This window comes from Myotis myotis, unplaced genomic scaffold, assembly GCF_014108235.1.
Source record: "Myotis myotis isolate mMyoMyo1 unplaced genomic scaffold, mMyoMyo1.p scaffold_m19_p_8, whole genome shotgun sequence".
Lineage (NCBI taxonomy): Eukaryota > Metazoa > Chordata > Mammalia > Chiroptera > Vespertilionidae > Myotis > Myotis myotis.
In genome coordinates, this window is record NW_023416390.1 from 31,689,903 (window position 1) to 31,704,937 (window position 15,035).

The 15,035-nt window shown below is 40.9% G+C and overlaps 1 protein-coding gene across 14 annotated transcripts in view; it reads left to right on the forward strand.

Annotated features, from left to right (window-relative positions):
- DIS3L2 (DIS3 like 3'-5' exoribonuclease 2) overlaps positions 1–15,035 on the forward strand; it is a 358,040-nt gene that overhangs the window by 218,054 nt on the left and 124,951 nt on the right. The window contains exon 13 of one of the 14 annotated variants that reach the window (XM_036319260.1): positions 3,919–4,016. The exons of the other annotated variants lie outside the window; for them this stretch is intronic. Coding sequence (XP_036175153.1) covers positions 3,919–4,001 — 83 coding nt within the window. The 3' untranslated portion in view covers positions 4,002–4,016. Of the gene's footprint in view, positions 1–3,918; positions 4,017–15,035 lie in introns of those variants that run through there. 14 annotated transcript variants of the gene reach the window in all.

Consider the following 15,035-nt stretch of genomic DNA (forward strand, 5'->3'; position numbering starts at 1 on the left):
ATGAATAAGAATAAACAAACAAATCCACTCATCCTTGAGGCTTTCTGGAAATTGGAATTTACACCTTAGCCACAGTTTAGCAGAAGTCTTGATGGAATGCCCGGGCTAGCCAGCCGTAGTCACATCCCTGTTCTCTGTCTCTCCTCCTTGCTGCTTTAATCTCTGGATCAATGAGCACACCCCTCTGTTCAGCCACCTGCTCATATTTCGCTTACCTTCAGAGTGCAGCCATCCTACTCAGAAGAAAGAAGGATCTGTCCTACTGTCCAGGTAAAAGGACATTATCTAGCCCAAGGGACCTGAGAAATGCAACATACCTACTGTTCTCTAGGGGCGTCAGTCTGTTTTTTTTGTTTGTTTTTTGTTTTTGTTTTTTTCTGTTGCCTCTCTAGCTTTCCCCTTCCCTGAGGAGCATGGACTAGGGAACTCTGTCTCAGGGGGCCCTTTGGTAAGGGAACATGAATGAGAGATTAGAAGCAAAGCCTGTAAGAATTCCCAAACTCTGTCACTTCTCCACATGTTTATATTTGTCACCTGATGAGAGTTTCTTGTCACGACTGATCCCCTCTGGAGGCAGAGGGGAAGTTGAAGCTGGAGAGGCTTTTCCTTTGTTTTTTAAGATGGAAGTGATTTTGACCTGTTTCTATATTAAGAGATTGGAGACACTGGAGAAGGAGACATTGAAATAATAGGAATGAAAGGAGTTGGTTATTTTTGTAAGGTCTTGAAGAAGAAGCTGGGAGTGAATTCAGAGTGTAAATAGAAAATGAGCCCAAGACTTGGAGGATGAATACCTCTTCCTTTGAGATGAGAGGTCTTAGGGAATGGCTGCGGCTGCTGCTGCTGCTGAGTCTTCACACCTGCTGAGGGCAGAAGTGGAGGGGGAGGGGCACTATCGAAAGGAGCAGGGAAAGAAGCTGACCAGAAACCCACCAAACACACATTAGTAGCTACACTGTCTAGCTGTGCTGAGGTGGAATTACTAGCAAGTTTGGGGGATTTTCTTCAAAACCCCTCAGCCTCCTGAGTTTGGAAGCAGAAGTTGCAGTGATCCAAATTTGGGCGTTTGCTGGGAGGGAAGGCATGGCCAGCACTAAGACAAGGGTGCTGGGACCTTGCTTCTCCCCTGTTTCTTCTCTATTCCCTACTTTTATAACGGCGTCACCTGCCACCTAGTCAGCCAAAGGTTTTTTAGAAAAGGAATCCTGGAATCACATTTGATTCCTCTTCCTAAGCACTGTGGCAGCCATTCCAGTGTTTCCCTCATTCTTCCTGTCTACCCTTCACCTTGCCACCTAGTTGTCTCTTCTATTATCTATGCACAAGAACCAGATCATGTTGCTTTTCTGCTTGAAAATCTGTTGTACCTGAGTGCAGTCCACATATTTTAGCAGAGCTTCATTATAAAAGTCCTTTAAGATTAACCTTCTCTCCCACCTCCCCACCTCCCAATGCCACTTCCCCCAACATACACACACACACACCCCTAATGATGTCTGGCCACTCCGGGCTCTGCATTTTCCACTGTACGCTATCCTGCCTCTGCTTGCCCTTTGCCCTCTGCTTAGAATGCCTGGCCTTCCTACTTCTGTGTTGGCTGAACTCCCATTGATAACCAAGATTGTTCCTATCAGCACACTTTCTTCATGTCACTAATGCAGCAGTACTAGTAAACACCATTGCTTCTGGATTTAATTCCCCTTTTTGCTTGTTTCCTATGGGGAGGGAGTGCCTTCAATATCTCTATATCCTGAGTATCAAAACCTGTGTTTAAAAAGCGTTGGTCTAGTCAATCTAACCAAGCAAACTGGTGTATACCTTCAGAGTTCACTCCTTTTTGTTTCTTACCTTGCCTTTTTTATTTCGACCCTTAAATCTGTAAGTGTGAATGTGCTTATATGCTGATATATAAGCCTACTCTACATGCTCTCCTAAAAAAGTCTGCTTTTTTGGAATTTGGTATACCTTTCTGTCATCACAATCAAATCTTTTAGTCCATTTCATCATGCCTCTGCAATACTATGAGATCACTGAGTTATAACTTATGTTCCTGACATCTGTTCCTCCAGCTTTGTGACTGGCATATTTGAGCCTAACTCCTTCCCCTTTATCTATTATAACTGAACCACTAGAAGCTCCCTCTACTTCCCCCAAAATACATAAGACAAATAACCAAACTCTATTGTACTTTTCATGCATGTCATAGGAAAAAACAATTTATTTACTCGAATGACAAAAATTCTGCTTGCATTTTTGGCCCTGCCAAAAGGGAAATCTTAATAAGTAGATACAATATGTCAAACATAGCTATTAGGTCTCATTTTTGTTTTTCTAGTATTAGAGTGCTATTTAATTGTCAAGCTAAGGGTATTTTGCCAAAAACCATTAATGTTTGAAAAAAATTTGGCATGTTAAGATTTAATTTTGGAACAGAATTTGAAACATGTGAACATGTACATATGCTTTTTTAATATTCAGTTTCTGCATTATTTTTAGATTTTATATTATACATATATATGTATAGTGTTCATGTTCCATAACATTTCAGATGTCTTTTGAATAATAATAGAAATACAGTAAATAACTTCCAAACTTGGAAAGAGAGGCAAAAGGAATGCGGAAAACACATAAAAACACCTCAGTGTAAAAGAAAGAGTAACAGGAGGAAAAAAATGTATAGAAAGAAGCAGGACAAATAAAAAGCACATATTAAGGTGCCAAAAAATATAAGCACATTAAATTTAACTCTGCAGTAAAAAAACCAAAGACTGTTAAACCAGATAAATCTAGCTATATGCTTTTTTTTTTTTTCTTTTATCAGACACACTTAAAACATGAAGACATGAAGGGCATCCCTTGGAACATGGCATTAAGATGAAATATAAAAATGTGAAGATACAAAGATTAAATGTAAACCAGGCCCACCTAGGTTTAGACCTGTCCCCACACTGCCAAGGCATCACCCAGGTACCATACCTCAACACCTGCCCTTCAAACGTCTAGACCTAAGAGGTGCTAGAAAGAGGCCTTGGGCCTACTTCCTGCATTTCCCATCTGAGGACTTGCCCCTTCCAGGAGGTTGGGGAGGTTCATTCCCTCTAGGGAAGGATGTGCCCATGCCTTGTTTCTGCTGTCAGTGTACTGCAGTGGCAGTGGGATTGCTGCACATTAACAGAAGCTGAAGGCCATTGGTTCTACATCTAATGGGAGACATGGTCTGCTACTTCTCCTGTTGCATCTGCAGTGAGATGACTTAAAGACAACATTGCATTACATTGTACTCTGCACCACTGCTGACCTTGCACAGTGTATTTTGCCATGTCCTTAGCTCTAGCTGAACCCTGCCTTACACCCCAGGACCTCACATAACCCTGTTGACAAGGAATAGAAAGACAGAATCATAACCCTATGCTCTTGTCAATTAGGTCATTGGGTAGGAAATAGGCTCCACAATCAGAGCCTTCAGGCACTGGGGAGTGACTTCTCCTTGGTTCATCCACTTCAGCAAGCTGGACCCTGATATGCCATGTTCCAAGGGATGCCCTTTCTGAATATTGACACTGTACTGCAAGAGGCAACTTAAACTTCATTTGGAAAGTGTAATCTATTAGATGTTGGAAACATGCAATATGTAGCTTAAAAATAAGGTCTATGTGCAACATTTAATTTAACTAAAAGAAACTATGTTTAAAATCTGTTCCTTGTGTTCTAGAAGAGAATCCTTGATAAATCTTCCATAGATTTTTGGAAAAAAAACCTTCCATGTCAGGTCAATTTTATACCTGGATCCATTTCTGGGTTTTGTCTCTGACACCTTCATGATGCCCAGTGCTTCAAATGCTAGTCCTCCTATTCTCCTCTACTTTGTGAAGTCATTTCTAATCCAGGTTTTGAAGCGCTGATTTTTTTCTCTTGCAGTCTCTATGTCAGAGGGCATTCTGACCTCAGGCAAATGCAAGGCAACCCAAGTACTTCATCTGAGACAAACCTTATTTTTGTAGTATGGCCCTTGATAATGAACCTGGGAAGAGAAATGGAAAATTCTGTAGAGCCGTCAGCTCATAAGGAAGTGCATGTCTTCTTCATTCATCTGGGGCATTGGTAAGGGAACAATTTTAACTGTCCTTGTAGTAAGATAATTTTTTTACTGAATCGTACCTTGACTCGAAAAATCCAAGTAACTGAATAGTCATGCGAGTCCTTTGGCATGGAAGTGGGCTTCTGGGATGCTTGCCAATGAGTTCCTGTTTTGAGGACACAGAATCTAAGTGGAAAGATTAAGTGGAGAGACAGCTCCACCCCTCTAAGTCTTATTCCTATGTTCCATTTGAATCTTCTAGCCTAATTTCTGTGGGGTCTGGACTTCGGAAATTCTCTTTTTTCATGGATGTCTCAGTGCACCTTGTTAAACCAAATTTGGACTATGGCCTGTTCATCTCCTTCCAGCTCTGCTGATTGGTTCCAGTTTCCTTCCTCATTATAGCCAAGATAATCTGGCACCCACCAGTCAGGCATCCTCATGTATCTGGCACCAAGGTAATCTTGGAAGCCAGTTAAGAAGTCTCAGTGATCCAACATGCTCATTGCATGAGGAGAGGCAGTTGTGGTATACCAGAAAGAGCACTGGGGTAGGAGCAGGAGAGCTGGGTTCTTGTCTCATCTTTGCCTCTACTGCATCATGTAAGTTTGGACATGTCTGTGGTTTCTCTGAAATTGTCTTTCCTAGGCTATATGGGTGTTTGGACTAGACAGTTTCTCAAATGTCCTCCAGTTCCAAAATACTGAGTATATGAAAAGCTAAAGGAACAAAGCTCCATTTATGCCTGTTTTTGCAAAAACACAATCTAGCTTTAAAGATATTAGCAGTGACTGCCAAAAGTTGCATATGCTACTGATGCTTTTCCATAAAAGTAGATAGGATGACAACAAAATAAGAAGAGGCACAGTCTATATTTCAGAAGAAAAAATTAACCTCCCCATACCTCACATTTTCCAATCTATAAAATGGAGATAATAACACCTAATTTAAAATTGTGGAGAAGACTAAGTGAGATAACCCTTGGCATTTAGAACTGTGCCAGACAAAAAGTAAGTGCTCAGTGGAAATTATTATTAATATAAATGTGAAAGATTAAACTGACATGGAATTTTAGTAAGGTTATGCTGAAAGGTTACTAATAGTAGGTACAGAATAGAGAATCAAGAAACAGACCTGCACATATATGATCACCTGGTTTTCAGTAGAGATGTCACTGCAGTATAGTGAGGGAAAGATGTTTTTATCAGTAAATGGTACTGGCTATCCATGTGGAAAGAAATGAACTTTGACTCCTATTTCGCACTAAAGTGCTTAATATTATTAGTCCATGGCAAAATGGAAATTAAAACCACAATGAGATACTACTATGTAGTATCCTTGGCATTTAGAATCTACCAAAATAGCTATTTTTTTTTTTGAAAGCTGACAATACCAAATATTAGTGGAGATGTGGAGCAATTAGAACTCTCATACCCTAAGTAGGAGTATAAGTTGGTACAATCATTTTGGAAAATTGTTGTATGATACATAATGGAGCTGAAAAGGTTCCTATTCCATAACCCAGTGGTTGTATTTTTAGATATATATACCCAACAGAAATGAGTACATATGTACAAGAATGCTCATAGCAACATTATTCACAATAGCAAAAAACTAAACACAAACCAAGTATCATCAATAAAATGTTACATTGTCAGATAGTTTTACAATGGAGTACTATATTGTAATGTACAGAGCAAATTCAAAACACAACATAGATGAGTAGCAAAAATATTTTGAATAAAAGAAGCCACACACACATACACACACACAGTGTGTGTGAATCCATTTATGTACAGTGCAAAGATAGGCAACACTGATCTATGATTATAGGTGGCAGAGGTTAGAAAAGTGGTTATCTTTGGTAGGTATAACAACTTAAAGGAAGACAAGAGAAACTTCTGGAATTCTGGTTATGGTCTGTTTCTTGAACTGGGGTGTGTTTACTTAAGTGTATTCATGTTGTAAAAATTCACTGAGCTGTATGCTTAAGGTTTGTATACTTTTTTAATTTTCTGTCTCAATAAAAAGTTTATTTTAGAAAGTGAAGGAGCATAGAAAAAGTGGAATCAACCCAAATGTCTATCAGCTGATGAATAATAGTTAAATGTGGTATAGCTTCACAGTAGAATAGTATTCAACCATTAAAGAAGTGAAGTACTGATACATGCTACAACATGGATGGCCCTGGAAAATGTACAAGAATGAGAGAAGAGTGAGAGAAGGCACATAGTGAATGATTCAGTTTCTATGAGATGTCCAGAATAGGCACATCTATAGTAACAGATGGTAGGTTAATGGTTGCCTAGGCCTGGGAAGGTTGGGAGAAATAGGAAATAGTGCCTGAAAACAGATTTGGGTTTCTTTTAGGGATGTTGAAATGTTCTAAAATTGATTGTGGTGATGTTTACACAACTCTATGTATACTAAAAACCATTGAATTATACCCTTTAAATGAGTGAATGAAATCTCAGTTAAGTTACTAACTGTGGAATGATTAAAGCCCCTTAGGAAAAGACTGTCCCATGTGGCCCTGTGGCATGATAGTTAAGAATGCTGATACTGCCCTAACCGGTTTGGCTCAGTGGATAGAGCGTGGGCCTGCAGACTGAAAGGTCCCAGGTTCGATTCTGGTCAAGGACATGCACCTTGGTTGCAGGCACATCCCCAGTAGGAGGTGTGCAGGAGGCAGCTGATCAATGTTTCTCTCTCATCGGTGTTTCTAACTCTCTATCCCTCTCCCTTCCTCTCCATAAAAAATCAATAAAAAATATTTTTTTTAAAAAAAGAATGCTGATACTGGAGTCCAACAGTATTCTAATCCTGGCTCTACTGTTTACTACGTGTGACATCGGGTAAAACATCTAAGCTCTCTGAGCCAAATGTCTTCATCTGTAAAATATTAATATTATTAGTCTCTACCCTGCCCAGCCAGCATGGCTCAGTGGTTGAGCATCGACCTATGAACTAGGGCAGTGGTCGCCAACCCTTCGGACCTCACAGACCACTGGTTGGCAACTGCTGAACTAGGGGGTCAAGGTTTGATTCCCGGTCAGGGCACATGCCCAGGTTGCAGACTCGATCCCCAGTCGGGGGGCATGTAGGAGGCAACCAATCAATTATTCTCTCTCATCACTGATGTTTCTATCTCTCTCTCCCTCTCCCTGCCTCTCTGAAATATAAAAAAAAAAAGTACCTATCCCATAGAACTTTTGTGAAGATGATTCATTTAATTAAGAAATATTTGGGAGACAGAACCAAGATGGCGGCATAGGTTAACGCCGGAGTTTGCTGCTTTGAACAACTACTTCAAAAGTGAAACCAAAAAACGGAAGGGACATCACCCAGAACCACAGGAACGCTGGCTGAGTGGAAGTCCTACAACTAGGAGGAAAGAGAAACGCATACGGAGACTCAGAGGAGGCGCAGTGCTGAAGTCAAATTCTGAGGTGCGGAGTGCGAGGAGCGGGCTGGCGGCGGAGGGCGCGGTTGGCGTTTTCAATCGGGAGGGAGTCGCAGACTCTGAGCTCCAGATCCGGGCGAGTCTTTAGGGACCCAGACTCAAACGGGAGAAGCGGGACTGTCTGGCTTTGGTCAGAGGAGTGCAGCTTTCTCTCCGAGGTGTGCAGCGGGTGCTGGGACTCAGAGAGGCAGAGCCCCTGGGGACAGGACTGAGAGCCGCCATAACTGCTCTCTCCGGCCCACCCTGTTGATCCTGTGCGACCCGCCCCGCCCAAGCCCTGCACAGAGGCATTTGCCGGATAGCCTCAGGCAAAGGCTAGATTAGCACCTCCCTAGAGGACAGAAGTTCTCTCACTGCTGACACAGCTGATTCTCATAGCCACTTGGCCTGGAGGTCAAACCCTCCCTGGAATTAGCTACAACAATCAAGATTTAACTATAAGACTGCGCACAAAGACCACTAGGGGGTGCACCAAGGAAGCATAACAAAATGCGGAGACAAAGAAACAGGACAAAATTGTCAATGGAAGATATAGAGTTCAGAACCACACTTTTAAGGTCTCTCAAGAACTGTTTAGAAGCCGCCGATAAACTTAATGAGATCTACAAGAAAACTAATGAGACCCTCGATGTTATATTGGGGAACCAACTAGAAATTAAGCATACACGGACTGAAATAAAGAATATTATACAGACTCCCGACAGCAGACCAGAGGAGCGCAAGAATCAAGTCAATGATTTGAAATGCGAGGAAGCAAAAAACACCCAACCGGAAAAGCAAAATGAAAAAAGAATCCAAAAATGCGAGGATAGTGTAAGGAGCCTCTGGGACAGCTTCAAGCGTACCAACATCAGAATTATAGGGGTGCCAGAAGATGAGAGAGAGCAAGATATTGAAAACCTATTTGAAGAAATAATGACAGAAAACTTCCCCCACCTGGTGAAAGAAATGGACTTACAGGTCCAAGAAGCGCGGAGAACCCCCAACAAAAGGAATCCAAAGAGGACCACACCAAGACACATCATAATTAAAATGCCAAGAGCAAAAGATAAAGAGAGAATCTTAAAAGCAGCAAGAGAAAGAAACTCAGTTACCTACAAGGGAATACCCATACGACTGTCAGCTGATTTCTCAACAGAAACTTTGCAGGCCAGAAGGGAGTGGCAAGAAATATTCAAAGTGATGAATACCAAGAACCTACAACCAAGATTACTTTACCCAGCAAAGCTATCATTCAGAATTGAAGGTCAGATAAAGAGCTTCACAGATAAGGAAAAGCTAAAGGAGTTCATCACCACCAAACCAGGATTATATGAAATGCTGAAAGGTATCCTTTAAGAAGAGGAAGAGGAAGAAAAAGGTAAAGATACAAATTATTAACAACAAATATGCATCTATCAACAAGTGAATCTAAGAATCAAGTGAATAAATAATCTGATGAACAGAATGAACTGTTGATTATAATAGAATCAGGGACATAGAAAGGGAATGGACTGACTATTCTTGGGGGGGAAAGGGGTGTGGGAGATGCGGGAAGAGACTGGACAAAAATCGTGCACCTATGGATGAGGACAGTGGGTGGGGAGTGAGGGTGGAGGGTGGGGCGGGAACTGGGAGGAGGGGAGTTATGGGGGGAAAAAAAAGAGGAACAAATGTAATAATCTGAACAATAAAGATTTAATTAAAAAAAAAAAAAAAGAAGCCGCCGATAAACTTAATGAGATCTACAAGAAAACTAATAAGACCCTCGATCTTATATTGGGGAACCAACTAGAAATTAAGCATACATGGACTGAAATAACGAATATCATACAGACTCCCGACAGCAGACCAGAGGAGCGCAAGAATCAAGTCAATGATTTGAAATGCGAGGAAGCAAAAAACACCCAACCGGAGGGGCGGAATGAAAAAAGAATCCAAAAATGCGAGGATAGTGTAAGGAGCCTCTGGGACAGCTTCAAGCGTACCAACATCAGAATTATAGGGGTGCCAGAAGATGAGAGAGAGCAAGATATTGAAAACCTATTTGAAGAAATAATGACAGAAAACTTCCCCCACCTGGTGAAAGAAATAGACTTACAAGTCCAGGAAGTGCAGAGAACCCCAAACAAAAGGAATCCAAAGAGGACCACACCAAGACACATCATAATTAAAATGCCAAGAGCAAAAGACAAAGAGAGAATCTTAAAAGCAGCAAGAGAAAGAAACTCAGTTGCCTACAAGGGAATACCCATACGACTGTCAGCTGATTTCTCAACAGAAACTTTGCAGGCCAGAAGGGAGTGGCAAGAAATATTCAAAGTGATGAATACCAAGAACCTACAACCAAGATTACTTTATCCAGCAAAGCTATCATTCAGAATTGAAGGTCAGATAAAGAGCTTCACAGATAAGGAAAAGCTAAAGGAGTTCATCACCACCAAACCAGTATTATATGAAATGCTGAAAGGTATCCTTTAAGAAGAGGAAGAGGAAGAAAAAGGTAAAGATACAAATTATGAACAACAAATATGCATCTATCAACAAGTGAATCTAAGAATCAAGTGAATAAATAATCTGATGAACAGAATGAACTGTTGATTATAATAGAATCAGGGACATAGAAAGGGAATGGACTGACTATTCCTGGGGGGGAAAGGGGTGTGGGAGATGCGGGAAGAGACTGGACAAAAATCGTGCACCTATGGATGAGGACAGTGGGTGGGGAGTGAGGGTGGAGGGTGGGGCGGGAACTGGGAGGAGGGGAGTTATGGGGGGGAAAAAGAGGAACAAATGTAATAATCTGAACAACAAAGATTTAATTTAAAGAAAAAAAAAAGAAATATTTGGGTATCTTTTATGTGCCAGGTTGAGTCAGTGATAACTGTTGTTATATATAGACAGGGGGGTTTGCATCTGAAGTCTTTACTCCACTTTAGTGACAGTGATAAGTAAATTTGAGAGTATGTCCTGAAGATAAGACAGCCTTGCCCTGCTATACCACATCAACATCTATTGCAAAATACAAAAGAAATGTTTATATTAGTGACTCTAAGTTATTAATATTGAATTATATTCTGCTATTAAGAAAAGGAAGTACATAATCTATAATAATAAATTATAATAAATAAATAAATATGCTAATTAGACCGGATGTCCTTCTGGACATCCTTCCGGGACGAAGGGATCCAGGCAGCTGTGACTGTGAAGGCCTACTCTTGCACGAATTTCGTGCATTGGGCCTCTAGTACATTTATAAAGGATTTTCATCTGGAAGCATTAAAACCATAAATGTTGATGATTAAGGTATTGGCATTCAGTTACCTAGAAAATTTGGCAATTCATTATACATTATATGAAAACTGGGTTTATGAAAAAAACTGGAAAACTGAGTTATAACTGTAATTGATATATGGATAGTTCAAAAATAGAAAGTAACTTTAGATTACAGGCTTTTATTTCAGTCAGTGTATATTGTCCTCATAATGGAGTTCCTTCTGGTTATGTTCAAAATCATACTGTGGTCTACTTAGTTATCTTAAAATGGATATTCTGCAATGTAAATGTATAACCCTTTTAAATGTTACATTGACAGTGCTTGTAGCCTACAGGAGTTGAGAAAAAAGCAATTATAAGTTAGTCAAGTTCCTGAAACTAAGGGCAAATCCCATAGAGTAATAGTTAAGAGATTAGTCTCAGGAGCCAGACTTTGAGGCAAGGTATCTGATCTCCCTGGGCTTCCTTTTCTCATCTGTGGAAAGAGATCTCATAGCATTGGAAGGATTAAATGAATTAATACAAAATGCTCTAAAAAATCAAACAGCCAATATGCTATTGTTATGGGATAGCCAATATAGTGGATTCATATTGCAAGCATGCATAAATTGTGGATATCATTTTTTTGTTAACTTTTGGAAAGCCTTGGGGAATCAGAAAAGAGTTTATTCTTCATACAAGAAGATTAATGAAACTGAGAACCTAGATCTAAAAAGAACTAATTGGGTATGGTGAAAAAGTAACAGGAACCCACAAAGGCTTCCCCAGAATGAGATAAAAGCTACTAAGAGGTTTTATCACCAGGATATAAACCGTTTAAAAGCTTTTGCCTCTCAGAATTCAAGGTGAGTGTGAAAGTTGGTTTAATTTCAGCTGAAACGAAGGCTGGGATTGGACTAAGCCAGGGGTGGGCAAACTTTTTGACTCGAGGGCCACAATGGGTTCTTAGACTGTACTGGAGGGCCGGAACAAAAGCATGGATGGAGTGTTTGTGTGAACTAATATAAGTTCAAAGTAAACATCATTACATAAAAGGGTACGGTCTTTTTTTTCAATAGTTTTATTCATTTCAAACGGGCCGTAGTTTGCCCACGGCTGGACTAAGCAGTTGTTGATAATAGTTAACATTTAGTGAATCAGCATCTAAATACACACGTTTATATTTCTGTAAAACTTGTTGAAATTTTTCTCTTTTCAATTTGGCTATTATAGACTTGTAATTATGTTTTGCTAGTAGAAGGGGGCTTTTTAAAAGTAGAAAACCTACAAGTGAGTGAAATATGCTGAAATTCAGTTTTCAAGCCCAACTGGGAAACCAGTCTACTGGGATTGTACAAGCATTCCTTGCACCCCACAGACATGAGAAAGAACAGGTCCTCATGCTAGCCACAAACACTGAACCTATGCAATGACAACAAAAAACAGGCTGCCACAAACTGGAGTCACATTTCTGGCATGAAAATAGAAGGGGTATGTCCAGTTCCTGCTACTTCATTTACTGAGTTGGCTCTAACAGAACTTAGTCACAAAGGGCTTAGCTGCTGTTATCCACCAGGAAAGTTGTCAATGAGCTGCCACCCTTTCACTGCCTTCTGCCCAGGCTGGCCAGTGGGGCTTTCTCCTATGCGGTGGGGAATCACCAGGAAGCAGGAGTTGGGGAGGGGAGCAAACAGCCTTTTGTTGTTGTGTTTTTATTAAAACAAAAATGTAAAACAAAAAACCTATTTATGACAGAAAATTGAGAATCCTATGTAATAAAAGGCTTATATGCAAATTGTCCCCTTGGGAGTTCGAATGCGCGCTATGACGTGCGCTGACGACCAGGGGGTGACGCGGAATGAAGGAAGGCCCTGGCTGGCAGCTGGCAGCCGGGAGAAGGAAGGCCCCAATGGGCCCTGATTGCCTGCCAGGCCTAGGGACCCTACCTGTGCACGAATTTCATGCACCAGGCCTCTAGTTTACATATAAGCAGGAAAAAAATTTCATAAAAATAGCACTCAGACATTTTCAAGCCAGGTTTACATTTTTTATTTTATACTTTTTATCATTATTGCTTTTCCAGTCTTTTAAAGCTGGCAACGTTACAAATGTATATAATGCAGAAAGGAATGGTCCCCATAACCTCAACTTCCAGAGATCATCACTGGGGACATTTTAATTCTGCTCTTCTTAAGCAGTAACCCTCCCCTGCCTCTATTGGCTTGTCTTTCTTTTAATACTTGTAACTAGTTTTACTTAACTGGATTTTTCCTTTTTAAACTTTTTTTCCTTTCGTTGGCTTCAACCTCTGCAAACATTCTTATTTTCAATTTTTGGATAGAGAATTTTGAACACAAAAGTAGACAGAATGGTATAATGAAACCTCTTATTCCCATCATCCAGCCTCGGGAACCCTGAAACCATGGCCAATCTACCCCATTCACACCTACCCCCTCTCCCAGCACTTATTATTTGGACTTGCTAACTTTGTAACTACCTTTAAGGGTCCTTCTTGGCCCCTCTGACTTCACTCTCTTTTAGAAATGAGAGAGGATCAAATGCCCGCCTTCCTCCTCATGAGCCATACTCAGCTCTCTGTTCCAGGCCTGACAGGGTGACCGGGGCTTTCCCTGCTCACTGTGAAATGCCTGGAAACTCCCAGACACAAGGTGTGCCAGCTGCACATGTGCAGCTCCTCATCCTCTTTCCTGTTAATGAAGGAGGGCCATTGCTCAAATCACTTGGAAAGGGAAATGTGGAACTTACTACCTGGGTGTTCCTCTTCATGCTGTTCATATAAATTTAAACTTAGATTCCTGAGAATTAGATTGAACATGACAAAAATTTATGTGTGGATAGTTTGAGTACTTGCAGATTGATAGAGCCCTTTATAATAATGAAGGGAAAGGTTCTCTAAGCTGTTTAGTTCCAGAAGGTGAGCTCACCAGTTATGGAGTTTGCAACTAAAGGTCCTCATCAATCCTTTGTGGATGGCATAGAAAAATTTTGAAAGGCAATCTGCAGACTCTTCACATCCTGGCTTTCAGAAGAACCTGAGAAGTCATCTTGTATAGCCCCCTTCTCATACATGGATACCTTGGATTGCATTTAGATTTATTTGTCCCAAAAATTTTTCTCTTTTGACTTCTTTTAAGTTTATGAAATATCCTCAAACCATCACCACGTCATGGCTAGGGAGTGCTGCCATGGCTTGCTGTATCAGTGGTCAACTTTTGTGTTTGATTGCATAACCAAATACCACACAATTAGAAGACGTCAGAGTTTGAGTTGTCCCTCTTACCTAGCAACTCAATCAGTGTTTTCACCAAAGTCAGGGAATTTGCTTACCCCAACTAAAAGATGGAGTTTGTTGTGTGGCCACAAGTTGATCTAAGCCAAGTTATTTCTCAGCTATGGAGTCTGTCTCTAAAATTCAGTGGGACCAAACTAAGGCTAGGGCCCGCATCCTGGCTGGCTGTGCTGCCAAAAGTGAGGCCCATCACAGCTGGGGACATCTGGACAGCAGAAAGTCCCATTCTCTCAGGTCTCTACATTGGATTACCCTTTCTGAGCTCCCAGAGTACTGTTTTCTATCTCTCTAAGGCTCATGTTGCTGAGAAGACTGTCCACATGGTCAAGAGGGTGATCCAAGCAAGATCATCATGTTCCCGTCGTGTTGGCTGGATGGAAACCTGTCTGCGGGATGGGAAATCCCACTTTCATCGTATCTTTTAGTGTGTCTTTTAGGTTTTGCTTCTTTTCATCATCTACCTTTGTTCACCAAATGTATTAATTCACTGATGGATCGATTTAATTTTTTTGCCTGTTAGCACCATTCCCAAGAGATTGTGGTCTTCTTCAGGCTCATTGTTTTCAGTTCAATATGGCCTTAGAACCGTGGTGGCAGGGTGACTTTCTTATTACAGGTGGGAAATACATTAGTAGAATCATGGTGTGCAGAGTGAAGGAGGTGACAGAATGAGAAGTGAATATGGCATATTCAATTAATGTTGCTTTACTGCTTAAAATTCACCAGTGGTTTCCCATTGCACTTGAAATAAAATCTACATGCTTCTTCCTGCCCCACAGGACATCTCCCATTGTGGCCCCATCTACCTCAGTAGCCTCCTGGCTTCCAATTCTTCCTTATTTCCAGTCTTCTATTTCGTATATATACCATGCTTGCTCCCATCTTTTACCATTTGCTCTGGTTATTCTCCTGCCTGCGATGCTCTCCCTCATGCCATTATGTGACGTGGT